This window comes from Betta splendens, chromosome 4, assembly GCF_900634795.4.
Source record: "Betta splendens chromosome 4, fBetSpl5.4, whole genome shotgun sequence".
In the NCBI taxonomy this organism is placed as follows: domain Eukaryota; kingdom Metazoa; phylum Chordata; class Actinopteri; order Anabantiformes; family Osphronemidae; genus Betta; species Betta splendens.
Genome location: NC_040884.2, coordinates 6,277,219 through 6,294,413, shown reverse-complemented (window position 1 = coordinate 6,294,413; position 17,195 = coordinate 6,277,219). Strand labels below are relative to the sequence as shown.

At 46.0% G+C, this 17,195-nt stretch overlaps 3 protein-coding genes across 6 annotated transcripts; 1 reads left to right on the top strand and 2 right to left on the bottom strand.

Moving 5' to 3' along the window:
* Positions 1 to 42: 42 nt before the first annotated feature.
* shc2 (SHC (Src homology 2 domain containing) transforming protein 2) lies at positions 43 to 12,227 on the bottom strand. Of its 3 annotated transcripts, none has more exons than XM_029148088.3 (14): positions 10,712 to 12,222; positions 8,236 to 8,496; positions 5,748 to 5,818; positions 4,517 to 4,577; positions 4,297 to 4,416; positions 4,116 to 4,169; positions 3,897 to 3,948; positions 3,605 to 3,731; positions 2,698 to 2,878; positions 2,330 to 2,423; positions 2,068 to 2,247; positions 1,662 to 1,978; positions 1,421 to 1,575; positions 43 to 1,337 (listed from the first exon to the last, which is right to left on the bottom strand). In XM_029148088.3, the coding sequence occupies exons 2-13, from the start codon at positions 8,350 to 8,352 to the stop codon at positions 1,447 to 1,449; spliced, it is 1,503 nt and encodes a 500-aa protein (XP_029003921.1). In that variant the 5' UTR covers positions 8,353 to 8,496; positions 10,712 to 12,222; the 3' UTR covers positions 43 to 1,337; positions 1,421 to 1,446. The 3 variants fall into 3 exon arrangements, with proteins under 3 accessions (XP_029003921.1, XP_055363766.1, XP_029003920.1); XM_055507791.1 differs by lacking the exon at positions 10,712 to 12,222 and adding an exon at positions 8,586 to 8,775; XM_029148087.3 differs by having other exon boundaries at positions 8,236 to 12,227.
* A 345-nt stretch (positions 12,228 to 12,572) lies between these two features.
* cks2 (CDC28 protein kinase regulatory subunit 2) lies at positions 12,573 to 14,216 on the top strand. Its single transcript, XM_029148091.3, has 3 exons — positions 12,573 to 12,763; positions 13,156 to 13,283; positions 13,746 to 14,216. The coding sequence occupies exons 1-3, from the start codon at positions 12,705 to 12,707 to the stop codon at positions 13,799 to 13,801; spliced, it is 243 nt and encodes an 80-aa protein (XP_029003924.1). The 5' UTR covers positions 12,573 to 12,704; the 3' UTR covers positions 13,802 to 14,216.
* Positions 13,768 to 17,088, bottom strand: odf3l2b (outer dense fiber of sperm tails 3-like 2b). 2 transcript variants are annotated; one of them, XM_029148090.3, is made up of 4 exons: positions 15,850 to 17,088; positions 15,331 to 15,441; positions 14,892 to 15,005; positions 13,768 to 14,756 (listed from the first exon to the last, which is right to left on the bottom strand). In XM_029148090.3, exons 1-4 carry the CDS (start codon positions 15,887 to 15,889, stop codon positions 14,269 to 14,271), a joined length of 753 nt encoding a protein of 250 aa, XP_029003923.1. In that variant the 5' UTR covers positions 15,890 to 17,088; the 3' UTR covers positions 13,768 to 14,268. The 2 variants fall into 2 exon arrangements, with proteins under 2 accessions (XP_029003923.1, XP_029003922.1); XM_029148089.3 differs by having other exon boundaries at positions 15,331 to 17,088.
* Between the last annotated feature and the right edge of the window lie 107 nt (positions 17,089 to 17,195).

Genomic DNA, 17,195 nt, shown 5'->3' with positions numbered 1-17,195 from the left:
TTGGGAGTTTTAATTTGGCTCCAGCGCGTTTGAGCAGCTGAGCTCCGTGTCTCAGCGCTGGCAGCCTTCGCTACAGCACACAGAGCATTTCTTTCCCACTTATTTATTGAGAAAAACCTTCAAGCTTGATCAAAGAAGAAAACATACAAGAAATTCCTGAGAAAGCAAAAAATGACATTGATCATTTGGACCTCACCTAAAGCTCTGTGTCAACTGACCTCTGCACATTCACGAAGCTGCAGCTCAGATGAGCGGCGGATCGCTAACACAAAGACAAAACGCATACAAGCGACTACGAGTCGTAACAGCTGATGTTCAGTGACATCTGAATGCGTTCAATCGGGAAACTTACCGTCAGTCCTGCAAAGAGGCAGAAACCGCACAAACAAAACGATGACAACCATTAAACTAAGATATTTTCCTGAGCCTGAAGAAGCACAAATCACCTGGTTAGAATTACCACGACTGCCTCTACAAAACAAGGGAACGAGACACAATAAAGCATTATTCAACGCAAAAGAAGAGCAGCTTAATCACTGTTCACACGAGCTCCGACATCCTGAAGCTCAGTCATTCATTGGCAAGAAAACGAGTCCTTCGCAATAGAGTCGCACATTAATGCACATTAGACACACTGACACAAATGCCTGTCTGTGGTTATTAAGGCACTGATGCGGGAGGGACGGGGGCAAACAGGCATCTTTATACTGAGCCTGACCAGACGTACAAACGATTAAAGCCCTTATTAACGACATATCTGTGGTAGACGTGAAGTATTTGGTTGAATACGTAAAGATTAAGGATTTGGTGCTTGGGCTGTAAAGAAAGGGAGAAGGCAAAGGAAGGTGGGGCTTTATGATGAATCCAGGACTGACTTGTGTTCAGTGCGTTTGTGCCATTTTAGACTCAAATGCTGCAGAGACGAACTCTCTGGCAAAGCAGCCGTTTCCTCTTCTGTCTCAGCCAGAGTCTCCTTCTTATTTCAGTTTCTCTACTCACACCAGATACGCAGAGAGTTTGGTTCTGGTGATTGTTCATTGTGATGCTCGTGCGGCTCGCTGATGCCGGCTCCTCTCCGGTCATGGGTCCAGTTTTTGACGCCGCTCGACGCCCGTCCAGCTCAGTGCTGAGTCGGCGGCGTCTTAACGGCTGCATGCTGAGGAGCCTATGACACGTGTGGGGTAGTCTGGTTGATCCTGGTAACTGGGCTGAGTGAAAGAAGAGGTCAGATGCCCCCTGGTGGCAGAGTTCAGCACTGACGGAGCCACGTCCTTCAGTCGTCTTACTTTAAGTATCCATGAGAAGTAGATTCCGTGAGGACATTTGAGCCGGAAGCTCTGGAAGAAGGTACAAACGAGAGAGGACATTACTTTGGATGGAGCTCGTGTATCTATAAATCTTATCGCCCTGTGCTTCGTACCTTCGCGTGGTGCAGGCACAGATGCCTCACTGCTTCCTCCTGACCACCTGTCTGAGGTGCAGCTCGCTCTCCGCTGCCACGATGGGCAGCGCGTTCTTCAGATGGTACGAGATGAGATGACTTATGCTCTCAAACAACATGTCTTTGGTGCGAACCTTTGCGGGGGACAGCGGAGGGCACGGTTTAGGAGGTCAGCGTGTGAAATGTGTGTGTCTTTACACCGCCTCAGACTCACACTCACCACTCCCTCCGGATCCACCAGCAGCAGGTGCTTGGGCAGGCCGCAGTGCATGCCTGTGAGCACGTACTGTCCCGGGTTGGTCGTACTCTCCCGAATCAGGAAGTCTCCGTCTCGGACCAGGAGCTTCTCGGCGTCGCGCCGGCTCATGCGGCTGTGGTACCAGGGCTCCCTGCGGAGCTGCTCCTCGTTGGGGGCGACGGGCGCCCGGCGCCGCGGGGGACTGGGCCACTGGTCCTCCAGGATGCGGACGCTGCCCCCCGCGGCCTGAGCGCCCGCACCGCCGGCCTCGTGGAGCTTCAGGGCGTCCTCGAAGGGCCCTGGAGAGAGAGCGGTGGAGTATGACAGCTACTCCTGCAGAGACGGACCGTCTCGGGTGGATCTGTCTGAATAGACGCTTAACCCGTACTCATGTCGAAGAGGTCTTTCTTGGGGCTGTCGGGGACCCGGAGCCCTCGGTGCCCGCTGAGGCCGTGTGCCAGGGAATCCAGGTTTTCCAGGCTCCGCGTGTTGACGTACTGATGCTCCTCGTAGTCTCTGCTGCTCTGTGCTTGGCTGTCAGCACACAGGTAGCCATCAGACGTCAGACCTGAGACAAAACACAAACTTAAGAATACGGGATGAAGCGAGCGCAGGGTGTAATGCCTGCCGACGGCCACAGGGTGTCTCACCTGAGCTGCTGGTGGCCTCAGTGTCCCAGTGAAGCTCATAACACAGCTGACCAGGAGGATAAGCAGCCTGCTCTCTTCTAGCTGCGGAGCCCATCTGCAAACACACAACCCTCGGCTCATCAGTCCCACATAGTGCTGTTGTGATGCACTCTGCTGGAAACATTACCTGCAGCATGTCGCCGTGCTTTGGACACGCTGCAGTGGGTGAAATGACTTTTTCTCCAGGACACGACTGAGCAAACAGCCCTCGGTCTGTCATCACATCCCTCATTGGTATTCATGTTGCAGGCTCATCGGACGGTTAGAGGATATTTTGACGCTTCTGCGCTTTCGTTTCTTGAACAGCAGAACCAGTACCACCTTCTTACCTGTGCTGCTGCCTTGCTCTGCGGCTGGGCATGCATGTGACCCAGGAGGACTCCGCTGGCTCGGAGCCTGGAGTCCACTACTCCCCCGAGAGGAGGCTCCTTTCCAGGGATGCTGTTGTAGTAGTCATGCTCAGAGACATCCTCCTCTTCAGCCCACACTGGCTCCTCCTGCCTGACGGGCCTGAGGAATTCCATACAGTGAACAGTGTATAATTAAACTGCACAAAAAAAATGGTTGGAGCAAATTAATGATAACTGGTTCTACTAAATCATCCTATGATCCATTGATTATCTACAAACTATTGTGCAGTATACAATAAAAGCAATGATGAGATTGGTTTCTCAAATCCATCAGGATCATATGACGTGCACATCTGAGCTGACCTATTTAAATCAGCCAGAGATTTATATAGATAAGAATAGCTGCTGGTGGAAACAGGATGAATTGATGAATGATCTATCTATTAATACGAGGCCAAACTATAAAGTCTCTGTTTGATGAATGACACGCAAGAGATGAACAGTAGATCTCAACTAAGCTACTTTATACAGGACACAGGGCCAATAAAGTATTTATGCTGTCAAAAGAAGCAGGATTGTTCCAGCAAAGCAAACGTCCGGAGGTGGCACATTTAGGGCTCTAAGATAAGATCGTTTGGTTTACCTCAACTCAAATTAGTTTAATTAAGAAAAATAGCACAAGAAAAGTACAAATTCCTTGACTTTAACGGGGGGAAAAACCCCTATGTGTGTGTGTGCGTGCGTGCGTGTGTGCGTGTGTGTGTGCGTGCGTGCGTGCGTGTGTGTGTGTGTGTGGTCTGCAGCAGGGCAGGGTTGTGGGGGTGCGGCCAGATGGGACCACGTGTCCTGCTCTAATAAAGGTGAGGCTGGGTGGACTGGGTGCTACCTCTCCATGGACGTCATGGTTTTGGGTGGGCTGTGCAGGTACTGCTTGAACTGCAGCTCGAAGGCTTGGCCGATGGTGCTGATGACACTCTGGGCCAAACCGTCAGAGCACTCCAGGATATGACACGCTGGGAGGTGAAAAAACAATGAAAGGGTGATGTTTCGAATGTATTTTAAATGTAGCAATTAATGATAATAAAAGAGAAACTGTTTTGTTGTGGCAGCAATATGTGACAGAGCTACACATTAACGATCAGGTTTAACAACAGAGGAGCAGCTCTCCAGGACTGTACCTCTCTGATTCACTGGGTCTTTGGCCACATATGCAACATAATCAGGTGTGTCCTGCAACAGACAGGAGGGAAACTCACTTAGAGCAGATGAATCTGACGTATGCAACTGCATTAAAGCACTCATTGGCTGCTGGCTCATGGAATTAGAACCCAGCGAAATGCAATTCAGTCTGACAACAAAAAAGCAACAACAGGGAGGAGGGAGGAACCTGCACTTACTGTGTCTCCACCAGAGGCAAAGGAGATGGACTGCATAGGATGGTGAGCTATGACCTGCCAGACAGATCAATCAGGTAAAGTGATTACGAAAACACAAACAGAAATCCCAACTAAGTTAAGAGTCATACAATTTAGTTTATACGACGAATACAAGAAGATTTCATAAAAAGCACCGTCAGACCTGCCGTGTGGTGGGGATCAGCAGGCCCAGGCCGTCTATGGAAATGTTGACCGCAATGCTCATGCCGGCAAATCGCAGGTTACTCTTCCCCATGACGGACTGGAGGGCTTTGTTCATCGCCTGCGTGAGGACGAATCGCACATGTCATACAGTGACTGACAATGACTACACATGTTGGGATCAGAGGTGTTATAGGGAGGATAGCAGGAAGCAGCATAACCTTCTTCTTCCAGGCTCCCTTGCCCCCTGGCACAGCATCGCAGAGCCTGTTGATGGCTTCCCTGAGGATGGGATAGAGAAAGGTCAAAGGTCAGACAGACGGTGACTCAATCATGTTATGCTGTATGATTCATATGCACCTGTCCCAGCTGAATTAAATGGGAACAAACAAACAATGATCTTGTGTGAAATCATATGCGAAGCTATGTCTCTGGGGGCATTACAGCTGATTTCTCCACGTTGATGTGATGTTGCAATACTTAGAGCTTCTTTCCCATGTGGGCCTGATGGTGCATTCGAGGGCGCTGTGTGCACTCTCTCCGCCCGGGCGCAGCAGCAGGAACCCAGCGGCCCCTATCAAGTAGCTTGTAAATATTTAAAAAGCACCATCCAGCTCAAGTAAAGGTCTCTGGGATTTTTGAAAAACACCACAATGTTTGCATGACTCACGCTGAGGGGGGGTGGGGGGGGGCATATATGACGCTTGTTGTTATCAGCTTCCCTGCGATACAATGCTCAGTATCATTGGATGTTTAACACTGTGACACTGAGAGCGCTGTCGGAATAGAGTGCAATTCAGCTCAAGTACATTTTTCAAATTCAACGAGTGCTTGTAGTTTTCCACGAGTATATGTGTAAAGGAAAGGATGTGAATGTAAAAGATGCAAAAAAAGTCAGACAGCATCTACATTGGATGGTGTCATCTTATGTTCTGGATGGTTCCTCCCTTTGCTGTTGTTTTGTTTTGCTGTTTTGTTTTCACCCCCTCCCCCTCCTCCTCCTCTACAAGTTACAGCCGCAGACGTTACGGTGCGTTCATGGGCACCACTGCAGCTTTCCACAGTCATTAGCGGCCGTCATCAATAATAGATCTGCCTCTCTATCACTCCATCGCTGCCTCCTCCCCCTGCACTTAGGCCCTGGATGCATGCAGGGCTCAGATTACAGCCGATCGATGGTGGAGGAGAGAGAGGAGGGCGAGCAGGAGGGAGTGGGGGGGGGGGCACGCGTCTCCCACGAGGTCGAGGGGGGATTTTATAACAATAACATCATGTGTGGGGCATAAAAAAAACAAAAACAAAAAGCATATTGTCAACACATACAGTGGTCTGACTAGGAGTAGCGGGAGGACAACTAGGAATTGCTGAAAGACATTATATCCATATTCCAGAATGAAAACAAATGCTGTATTTATTAAAGCTCAGTAGTGGCGATTAGCAGCAGCAGGTTACCTTGTCACCTGAGTTCGTGTGTTGAAGTCCAGAGATCGCATCGACTTCAGCACCTCGATGCAGCCCATGTACTGCAAAGAGAAACAGACAACACAAATACAATAAGTGCTGCAGTGTTAAAAGGGTTTAGGCATCTCCAAGAATAAATGAAATGAGAAAATAAAAGTAGTTCCCAGCGCATCCAATAGTGCATAATCAAAGGATGGAAACAACAATAAACACAAGTGAATTTGTTGTAAAACTATATGTCTTTACTTCAGATCCTGTACTGGTAAACATTTCCAATAATGTGAGTCTAATTGTGAACAATTTGAGTCCAAAGACGCAAATCCCCACGTTAAGCGCTAACGCTAATGCTAACGCGTGTCCCAGCTGTAACATCTCAGTAATGGCTGTCAGGTTGGGTGCTAATGGCACCTTGACTAGATTAGCAGCACTAAGAGCTCCGAATCATGAACAAACTGTAGCTTATTAGGCCTTGAGGGGACGCTGAGGGGACGAGTGTGTTTGTGGATTGTGTACAGTCCATGTCCTGACTCGCAGCATGTGGCTTTGTGAACCAGTGGAAAAGGGAACAGGATGATTTATTGTCACCGTCTGTAAATGAGCATGTGCATAAAAGCGTTATGTAAAAAGGATTTAATAGCCCTTCTTAAAATAGAAACTCAGTGAAGCCTGATTGCTAATACACTACTCCTGTGTTGTCCACTCATTTGGCTCAATCAGTGTCATAGTGACTGTACTTTCCAGTAGAACTCAGTACAAGATACTGACCATACAACAACAACAAACAAATCGGAGGAAGAGAGGAAGCTCGGAGCTCAGAGCTCGATGAGCGTTTTAACCACATCAGGCAAATTGCCTCTTTTTTTCTTGCCCTCGCTGCCAATGCCTCCTTTGTGTGTCACTCATCTACTGATGCAACACACCCCTTCTTCCCCTGTAGCCCAGGCCTCGCACACTCCCTGTGACTGCAGGTTTGTTGCATTTCCAGCAATGCATTCCTCACAAATGCAATAACACTGGAATGATGGCAGGAAAAAAAACTCAAACATTTCCCCCCTGTTTTGATTCATTATCTGATGTTGTGTCAGTGCTGTGCAGCCGGGGAGCAATCATCTGAATGCTACAACACAGTAGATGGTGTAGTAAGTCATGTATTAAGTTTACTTAATGTACTAAGCGTGTGATTAAGTGAATTTGCTCGGTAGCAGGATGCTTCTGGAAACCCAAACCCTCATTACCAATAACAGATGCTCTAATCAGAGGGAATGCCGAGTTGAAGCGAGCGGCGAACAATGGCGGCACGGTAGCTGTGCTGATAAAGACAGCAGAGTGCAGCAGAACTTTGACACTAATACATGCAGCAGCTACTCCTCCCTGCACAGACGGAGCGCTGGGCTGCACGTCTACAGCCCCCAACAACAAAATCCCTACACAGCCGCTCCACGGCCACAAATGAGCGGCGTACAGCCCCAGATAACAACAGCAAGCTTTGTCTGCCTGCTAATTAACTGAGATATCAATCAAACATGAGAGCAGCACATGTAATGTCTGCATAGTGATGAGAGCGCATGCATCCTGAGCACGCCGCCCCTCCTATACCATCCACCCGCCCTGCTCCAAATCACATGATGCAAATGACCGGGATTAGACCTAATTGAATATAGGAATGAATAGTGCATGTATGAGGCCATTTAAAGGCCCCAGACTGCACTAATCAAGAGCCGTGTCATTAGTTGGAGGAGGAAGTGAGGAGGGAAGGGGGGCGAACAGAAGCGTGGAAGTGAGGACAGCACTGACGTCAAGTTGTCTGCTCGGGACGCTAACCTTTTGTAAACACAAATCACAAGACGCACTGATTAGGACACGAAAGCACACGTACCTATTTCCTCTCTAACCATCGTCACCTGTCGGATGTGAATAACTAACCATCGGTTTCTGCGTGTGGCACGGAGGTCGTTTTGACGAAATCACAGAGTTTGGGTTTGGACAAAATCACCATCAGGACTGTAGTAAGAGATTGAAGCTTTGAGTCCCCAGAGCAAAACAAAGAGCACCACTCCCACCAGCCCGTGGTCGGCAGCGGCTCCATCAACAACAGCCGTGGCTGTTGTTGTGTTGCTCCTGTGCCTCGCGTGGTGCGGCACCAGTCCTCATCATTCCCTAGCATATCTGTCTCCACTTTGACGCAGTCTCCCTTCCAGCTACATCTGTGGGGATTAAATTATGTATTCCCCAGCCCTCGCCACATGAGCTGCATAACAAATCGCCCGGCACTGTGGTGCCCTTTTGTTTCCCACCCACACGGCGAAGCCTTAAATTGGGTCATTAATATTATGTGAATCTGGAGGAAAGACCTGAAATTTAACGGCAATCACCTGAAAAACAAAAGTTGCTTTCACTTGCTTCATTCACAAGCCTAAATGAAGCAACGTGTTCCTTTCCACAGCATTAAGTTAGAGTTAAACTGAGCCTCTTGACTCACCCTGACAATATACGATGCCCCGGGTCCTGCGATCTTCTTGTCAGGATGCAGCCAACCCTGGGAGGGTTTGTGGATGAAGCTGCCCTTCTGGTTGAAGTCCTCGCCCCCCAGCCACATGCCTTCCACCCTTGTTCTGCGGTTCGCTCCTGATCTGGAGCTGCTCGAACCCCCAGGGCTCGCTATGACCTCTGTAGCCCCAAATCCGTGGCCCCCTGGACTGGCAGAGTTTGCCCCAGCTACTGCTCTCTGCCCCCGAATGGCCTGCATTGAACAGGGGGTGACACACACAGGGTCACAGGAGTTAAGCACTGCCGCGAGACTGGCCACTGGGCCACTGGCTGAGGTCGCACCGCTGTGCCTGAGTGTCGTTGACGAAGGGGGGCCAGAGGCCTGGGAGGGAGCTGCCGCAGCTCTGCCCGAGTCCTTGCTGGAGCCGGAGCTGGAGCTGGAGTTGGACGGGCTCCGGCTGAGCAGCGAGTTGGAGAACTTCCACTGGGGCATCTTGGGGATGAGCATGCAGAAGGTGGTGGTGGCATCCTGCTCCCCATCCAGGCAGGGCGAGTCTGCCAGAGCCGCAGCCCCGGCTGAGGAGGCGGACCTGGCACCGGCATCCAGAGGCGGCAGGGGAGGCAGCGGAAGGCTGGTGGCGGAGGAGGGGGCCACCGGCGTGGCCACAACTTTGCCGCTCATGGCTAAGCTCTGCATCAGGTCGTCGGAGGAGGTCACTGACTCATTGCGGAAGCGGCCATACTTTGGCTTAAGGAGCATGCCCGGAGGAGCCGCACGGAGCAGGAGCTGACAGGGGGGTGACTGCCAAAGGATGAAGGAGGGAAAGGGGGAAAGGGGAAGGGGGAAGGGAGAGGTGTAATGGAGGAGGGAGAGGGACTGGAGAGAGAATCTTCGAGGTGGAGTCCTATATCCTGGTCAAAGTCAGCTAAGTGTTGTCTGGTCCTCTCCCTTTCACACACGCCCGCTGTCCCGCTCTCATGCCGCTGTCGTCTCTATCTGAGCTGGCCTGCTTCAATCCACTGCCCTAGGCGAGCTCGTTCACAGGCTCTCCCTCTCTCTCCCTCTCTCTCCCTCTCTCTCTCCCTCTCTGGATGATGTCATTTGGTCTATTAGCCCTGCCCTGCCCAGCTGCTCTCAGACTGTATTAGCTAAAACACATCTGCCTGAAACACCCTGCTCCAGGACACAAACAACATTTGCAATCTGCAGAACATCTCGAGGGACATTCAGGAAATTAATAAGCTGTGTAGCATCGTTTGGAAAAATTAGCAGCAGTGTTTAGAACCATTAAGACTGATTTATATTCTCAACGTATACACAGAGGAAATAAAGAAATAGAAATGATCATACATTTTTCATAATTAAGTGATGGAATAAACTTTAACATAATTCACTCTCATAATGTAAATTATAAAAAGATAATGAATAAACAATAGTTTTCTATATTACTGAATCATTTTCTGTCTGTATCTTAACATAAGGTAAGCACTAATTGGGTTACTTCTATCAGATTAATTTCCTAATAAATAATAAGTGTTTTATCTGTTTATCTGTCCTACAAAGATACAATATTTATTAGACGAATGCTCAAATTACATGCATGAATAAATAAATAAATACATGCACAACAATAGTATCCTATTGAAACACAAAATAAAACACGAATATAAAATAAAAATAAAATAAAAATAATCAACCAATCCAGACCTCATCCAATTAATGTGAGTGTGTTGCATCAGCTGATGGTGTGTGGGTCGTTCATTTGTCCTGGTGGGAGAAACTAACTCAACAAAAGAAACAATGCAGCCTGGCTCATAAGGGACTTGTCTGAAAACCCATCTGCCCGAGTTCTCGTCCCAACTTCCCTCCCATCCTCCTCCCTGGAGAGCAATCAGCCATCTCAGCACGATCCTCATAGCTGCTCAGTGCCCCCTCCCCTTGTGCCTTTTTCCTTCCTTTTACAATTTTTTTGCACGTTTGTATTATGCAAAACCGGTGTAAGATACGCACCAGCAGTCAGCGTTCCTCAGCCTAGCTGATGTGGGATTTGGCTTTCTCTTTTCGTGGTGGTGAACTTGTGCACACAGGGGCCTTAAGTACAAGGTATGAAAAGCAACCACTTCAAATATATGAGAAGATTTTCTGGAACTGCTGTGAAATGACCCAGTAGTCAGTTTCACCTGTTACGCAAAAGGAGGGCAATATTAACACAACATGTTCGCCTACACATCCCTGTTACGCTACTGTCAACGGTTCAAATTCAATTAAGCGAACCATCTGTCATCAGTCATGTACCTGTGATTTGTCTGGAGATTAACCTTGTATTTTTGACTTGAAACCAATTCAGTACACAACTGATTGTATACTGTAGGTTGTATTCTTTAGTTGGAACAATACTGACCAACATATTATCCACTGAAGACTAACGAAACAGCAGAAATCAGCCAAAATGAGGCAGGAAACTTACCCGTGTTTTTGTCTCTGGTACAAATAAGATCCAAGCCAATAGTGGTAAATGTAACAATGAATAGAAAAGTACAACGACTACTCAAAACAACCATGCTACAGCAAGACATACAAACAAACACCAATCTGAACCTCTGTAACATGACCACTGCCATCCCACCTTCTTCCAAACAGCCAATCACTTTCATTGTATTTGCTACAGTACAGAGGACACAAAGTTACTGATAAACTAGATGTAGTCAATGGATATTGACAGACATGAGTTGCTTGTCTCTCTTAATAGGTCCTAATAACTACACTTACTGTATACTGTGTGTATATACTAAAGTAAAACAATATGTTACACCTATGCACCTTAAAATAAACCAGCTGCTCTACCGTGATGCCTTGAGTGAAGAGTACACACTGACTGGCTACTTAACATATACAAGTGGAACAAATCCTGCTGTGAATACACAGCCGCTCATTAGCACCAGCACAACCGATTACATGTACCACCGAAATAACAAAAAAGAGTTTGTACTGACAAATCACTGACCATAGCAGAAATATGTTCATACATATAAACATTTAAGTATATATCTACTATTATGTCCTAAGAATACTGTTGGAAATTTGAGAATGGAATGTATTTGTCAAAAGATAAAAATAAAATATAAATAAGAAAGGTATCTACTTTTACATTAGGTGATACAGGCTGGTTTGAAGTGAATAATGCAGCATTTCCTTTCTTTATTTAACAATTATAGGAACTAAGAAATAGAGTTAATCTATTTTATACTGATCAAGCCATAGCTTGGGTGTAATGAAGCAAAGCACAAGTACACGCCTTACACTAATAAACATTGGCCCAGATCAACAGCAGTGCGGTCACACTGGCTTCTCTGTTCCCCAGTGATGCTTTGATTTAAACAGACCTGCTCTCTAAAGTTTAAACTTGTGTTGTTTTTGTTAAAGTAACATGATCACACAACCTGACACATGGATCTTTACAATCTTAGGACAAGGCACAAAAAGAAAAGACTACAGTATATACAATTTAAAATTACAAAAAAGGAAAGGAAAAAGGAAAATACACATTTATAGATGGAATTGAAGTAAGTAATTTGTGCTGCACAGTAAATCAGATTCTAAAGAGTCTGGTAATGATGGATGGGTCACTGGAAGCAGCTGTGATTGAACAGTCTAACAGCAGCAGCTGACACTGGGGATGTGAGTCATTGTCAAGCAAGGGTGACAGCTTGAATACCTTCTTCCTCCCTGTCTCATGAACCTGAACCTCTGGTTGCATCCTGTGAAAAAGTCCTGTGGAGTCTTCTGCTGTTTTGTGTGACGTCAGGCATAATAAGGTTGTATAAGGTTACGGTTAATCTTGATTTGTTTCGGGGTGTTTCACCATAAAAACACGTGAACTGTCAGAACAGGACACACTTAGTTCGCAGAGATCAGTAATTAATTAGTAACTGAATTCACCGCCACGTAGTTTAGTCCTGCTCATGCACTTCCGGGTTAAGGCAGGACCGCAACAAAACACAAACACGACTAGAGCTCTCACTTGGAGTATATTTTGTCTTTTATAAAAAAGGGACGAGCAACCCTGTAATTTGTAGCACACATACTGTGGATCGACCCACACTTTATATTTCTTTGAATATTACAACATAACGACTTAAGAAGAACAATGGCATGTTTTTCTTCATTCAAAGTAAAAACCACTTACTAAGAAACACAATCTCTTAAAATGCCTATTTAGCGGAGTGCGTCATTCTGTCGTTTATAAACGATCTAGATGGGTAATTTTCCCCTGCGCAGTCCACGTGCAACCGTCTTGACCAATCCGGTGAGTGCGAGGGACCGTTGGGGGGTTTGAATTGTTGTTAGCGAAAACAGCGGTAGATGACAGCAGTTGGTTAACGCTCGTAAATACAGCTCAGTGAACTATTTACTTTGCGCCGCTCGAAAATAGTAAATTTTATATCTACAATCGACGAAACATGTCCAAAAAACAGATATATTATTCTGACAAGTACACCGATGAAGAATTCGAGTACAGGTATGAAAATCGGCATTTGCAAACACAAACGTTTCTGGGTTACTGGGTTAGTTTATTAGCTGTTGTAGCTAACGATGGTAAGCTGTACGACTGAAACCCTGGCGTACTGGTCACATCAGTTTATTAATAAATGTGGGAAGTGATTGGTTAACCACACAGCGTAGCACTTTTAAAATCAAAACGGTACGTGTAAGAAAACGAACAAACCCCTAGTGCTGACGATCCACTTAGCAGCTAATATCGACATGCTAGCTAGTTAGCTAGCTGAGCTGTTAGGATAAGTAGCAGAGCGCTAGGGATTATGGGCTTTTATTTGTTTTGGCTTTTCTTGTACCAAACTATTTTCCGAGTGCTGCGTGGTCTTTGATTAACGCCAGTTGATTGTGCTGCAGGCATGTCGTGCTTCCAAAGCAGCTGTCTAAGCTGGTGCCTTCATCCCACCTGATGACCGAAGACGAGTGGAGGGGACTGGGAGTGCAGCAAAGCCAGGGCTGGATACACTACATGATCCATAAACCAGGTGAATGGTCACGATCTGTTCAAGTGTTACGAGTTACCGATCCATTAAATCTGGTCCCCGGTGTTGCCCCATTTCAAGACTTTAGTGTAAATCCTAGCACACGCTTTTGCATTAAATACATGAAAACAATTGTTACCAAAACTGCATTATTTGTTTATTTGGTGTTTATGTATAATGTTTGTGGTTCAGAGCTGTGTATATATATTATATTATATTATATTATATTATATTATATTATATTATATTATATTATATTATATTATATTATATTATATTATATTATATTATATTATATTATTCTATTCTATATTATATTATATTATTCTATATTATATTATATTATTCTATATTATATTATATTATATTATATTATATTATAATATAGAATAATATAATATAATAATTTTCTGCATTGTGTAACAACAATACTGTACTTCTTTGCCCCCCTGCTTCCCTGTCCAGAACCACACATACTGCTTTTCAGAAGACCTCTCCCAAAGGATGGGAGCGACCTGTAAACTGTGCTGCCATCGTCTGCTAATTTCTATTTGTTTGGACTACGCATCTCCTGCATACAGTACATCTCTACATATGTTCTAATGTATTGTGTAGAAAACTTTGTGTTCCCTCAATTTTTAGAGGCAATGAGAAGCAAGTAGCTTAATTCTACTGTGATCTTGTGAACAATACGAAGGTAAAAGTGTTCATAAATAGCTATAATTGTTTTTGTTTTGATTTGTTTCCTGGTTATACAATCACTTGATTGTATTTTTCTCAAGCCCATAATTTGACCAAAAGTGCTTTCTGTTTGAGCACTTACTGTTCTGTAATTGTTATGTTTATGTTTTGTACATATGTTGCTTATATAGATATTATAAATTTTAGTTGTTTGTTGCTGTGAGAATATAATAAAATGTTCTTTCTTCATACGTATTCAGCCTAGACATTTTATTACCATTCTAGGTTTGCTTTTCTCAGAGGATGTTTATTCAGAAACATTAACAATCAGTGGGGTGACAAATTCAGAATGTCTGATGCCCAGGGAGAAGGCTGGGGCCCGGCCTTTGTGAACTGTCACTTTCTCTGGGTTATAAGCTCCAGGACCCGGTGTTGTGGCGGCACCTCTGAGTAAACTGTGACGCCCCAGCATTGAGAACGCTGGTTGTCGGGGTAAATATACACTTGGGTCTGTACTGTTGTACCTGCAAGGCCCTGGCGTCTTTGCTAAATCCACAGAAGATCCCCCTGTGCTGTAGCTACTGGATATAGTATAGCTTGCACTGGCTGGTTTGTTAGGAACATGAGAACCCAAGAGTGGAGGAAGGCTGTATTTGTTAGGAGCAGGAACTGAGTCCGTGCTGCGGTAGTATGTACGAGAGCCCATTGTGTAGGATGGGGGTCTGTGCTGGAGGTTGCAGGGTGGAGCTTTCTCAGGGACGTATGCACCTGGTCCTGGTGTCTGGAATAACTCCTCTAGTGAACAAAAAGGCGTAATATCAACCATCAGCAGCATATGTCAGGGTGTGCTCATGTTTATTTATAACAGGTGATACTAAACGAGTTTCATTACAATGGATAATGAAAAAAATCTGAATGAGACTTGCTTACTCTGTGCTTTTATTCTGCCCAGCATTGAATAAGCAGGCGTGCCATCCTTTCCAAAGCGGGTGATTTTAGCATCAACGTGGTACTGAGGCCCTGGACTGGAATCAACACAATACACTGCAGAGGAAAATCAACATTCACGGTCACTTCACTGTAAAGTTTGTGTTTGCTCTGATCTCAGAACCTAGAGAATGAGAGGAATCTGGTAAACAAAAAATAATGAGTCAATATTGGAGTGTTGTCTCCCTCTAGTGGTTTTTAAGTTGCCACTCACTTGTTAGATACTGCAAAGAAGACGAAGGCAAAAAGTGAAGTGAAGACGAAAGTGAAAAAGGTGTTACAAAATATGTTTCATTATTTTGTAATAAAGATTAGGTTTGTCCAGGTGGATAATAGTTGTAACTGATGATCTCACGTAAATGAGCGTATTAGAGGAGCTCACTATTGTCACTCATCCTGCCATGGATAGAATAGGCAGGACTGGTTGGCTTAGTGACGTCATGGCCCATAAACCCGATAGCAGGTGGGAGCCTGTAGCGACCGGGTCCAGGCCCTAGGATCGAATAAAGAGTCCAACAGTTATTTACAATCCAGCACACAGACCTCATGTATAAGTCAGACTGATAAACACTGTGCATAACATAACTACATTCCTCAGATCGCACATAATTGTCAGTCAGATCAGTGGTTCCAGCAGGTGTGCATAACATCGAGACACAAGCTAAGGAGGGGTATCACATTTGCATACTAGAGTTTAGGGGCATGAGCTCAGCAGAGGGCTTTTCTCAGAACACAGAGCAAGTCCCGGCAGGTCTGCACTCCTCCTCCACTCTGTCCAAGGCAGTGTCCCACTGGGGGCCACTTTTGTGATAAAACACCAAACAACCACATTCACATTCAACTAACGATATCCATGACCTTATCTTTAATATTATAAACACTGATTCATTGACAAACTTACCTTTTTCTCTTCCTGCAATTACTGGATATTTCTTCTCCATTTTAGTTTTGCTGTGCTCCTTGATAGTGATACTACAAAAGTATTTGTCCAAGTGAGTTGTACCAAAAAGGAGTTGCACAAAGTAAAAGTGAACAACTCTAAAACTCACCAAAGATACTTCTTCTTCTCTTCTACCAACCTAAAACTGAACCATTAATCAGATGAATCCAGAGCTGCACCCGGCTGCTTAATCCTCGTCCACCTCGGTAAGTCTTCCTTCAGTATTGGTTTTGCCAGGACCCAGCATCACCTCATGACTTGGCTCACACTGAAACCCAGAACCCTGGATGATCCAGAATCAATCCCTAGTTTCCTTTGGATCAGTTAAGGAAACATGATACAATTCATGCACACGGAGGTGTCAGCGGCAGAGCAGCAGATACACATCAGCCTTTACTCCCTTTGTCCAGACCCCCCACCTGTGGGGGCGCAGCCGGGTGAATGGCCCTGCCTGTGCTGGGATGCGTGTATAGGTGCACTCAGCTGGTGCTTAGGAACAATGTCATCACTCTGATCCACGCTCATGTAATGCTAGCTCCCACAGCAAACCATGAAACCAAGATCCCCCTCTCCCTCCTTTCTCCTCTCACTCTTTCTGCTCATTGCACTGTGGAGACAATATCACTCCTCAGTCATGCCTGCGGTTGCCACGGGAGACCGCTGTAGGTGGTTGGCTGCACCGCTGGCCCACCTGAGGGCGAAAAGGATGGTTCTGAACGCGTGAAGCATCAATGTAAATGCAGGGTCAAAAGCACCGGGAGCAGTTAGAGCAAAACTAGCTTCATCTTTGAAGTTGTTCCAGTCACACTGACCATTTGTAGACGGCTGCTGTTTTAAGCCTTGAGCCACAGTAACAGTGACTGAGGGGGGTCGACAGCAGACATTAAACTTTAACAGGCTCTAACTTTCTCCCAGCCGCTGCGTTGGTAATGCGAATCTGTTGCTAGCGGCGACGCAAACACGCCCGCGCCACATCCAAACTTAGAGATGTACAGTTTACAGTATGCGGAGGGTGATGCTTTGTGTCTCCAACACAGAGGCCTGTCAGGGGTCAGGGAGCTGGTTATCAAAGCAGAGGGCCCACTGAAGCCTCGCAGTATGCGGCACAGCCGACTGCTGACAGGACCTTATCTGCAGACTTCACCAGCCTTCATGACGACACGGAGCCCTAAAACATGAGCCAGACGACTTGTCGTCCACTTCCACACAGAAATAAGAGGCGACAGCAAAGGGACTGTGACCCAGGGACACACGGGGATGTGAGACAGGAGTAACACAGGCTAGAATATTAAGATGTAAGGCACCAA

What these genes read in the sequence shown, in the direction of transcription:
- shc2 (XM_029148087.3), bottom strand. Translation starts at nt 9,003, where the DNA reads ATGCTCCTTAAGCCAAAGTATGGCCGCTTCCGCAATGAGTCAGTGACC. An exon ending in AGGGAGCCTGGAAGAAGAAG is followed by an intron (nt 4,417 to 4,516) that starts GTTATGCTGCTT and finishes GTCCTCACGCAG; the next exon opens with GCGATGAACAAAGCCCTCCA. An exon ending in GAAAGACCTCTTCGACATGA is followed by an intron (nt 1,979 to 2,067) that starts GTACGGGTTAAG and finishes CTCTCTCTCCAG; the next exon opens with GGCCCTTCGAGGACGCCCTG.
- cks2 (XM_029148091.3), top strand. Translation starts at nt 12,705, where the DNA reads ATGTCCAAAAAACAGATATATTATTCTGACAAGTACACCGATGAAGAA. An exon ending in GATGAAGAATTCGAGTACAG is followed by an intron (nt 12,764 to 13,155) that starts GTATGAAAATCG and finishes ATTGTGCTGCAG; the next exon opens with GCATGTCGTGCTTCCAAAGC. An exon ending in CTACATGATCCATAAACCAG is followed by an intron (nt 13,284 to 13,745) that starts GTGAATGGTCAC and finishes TTCCCTGTCCAG; the next exon opens with AACCACACATACTGCTTTTC.
- odf3l2b (XM_029148089.3), bottom strand. Translation starts at nt 15,598, where the DNA reads ATGTTATGCACACCTGCTGGAACCACTGATCTGACTGACAATTATGTG. An exon ending in TGGCAGGATGAGTGACAATA is followed by an intron (nt 15,006 to 15,330) that starts GTGAGCTCCTCT and finishes TTTCCTCTGCAG; the next exon opens with TGTATTGTGTTGATTCCAGT. An exon ending in GGGCAGAATAAAAGCACAGA is followed by an intron (nt 14,757 to 14,891) that starts GTAAGCAAGTCT and finishes TTTGTTCACTAG; the next exon opens with AGGAGTTATTCCAGACACCA.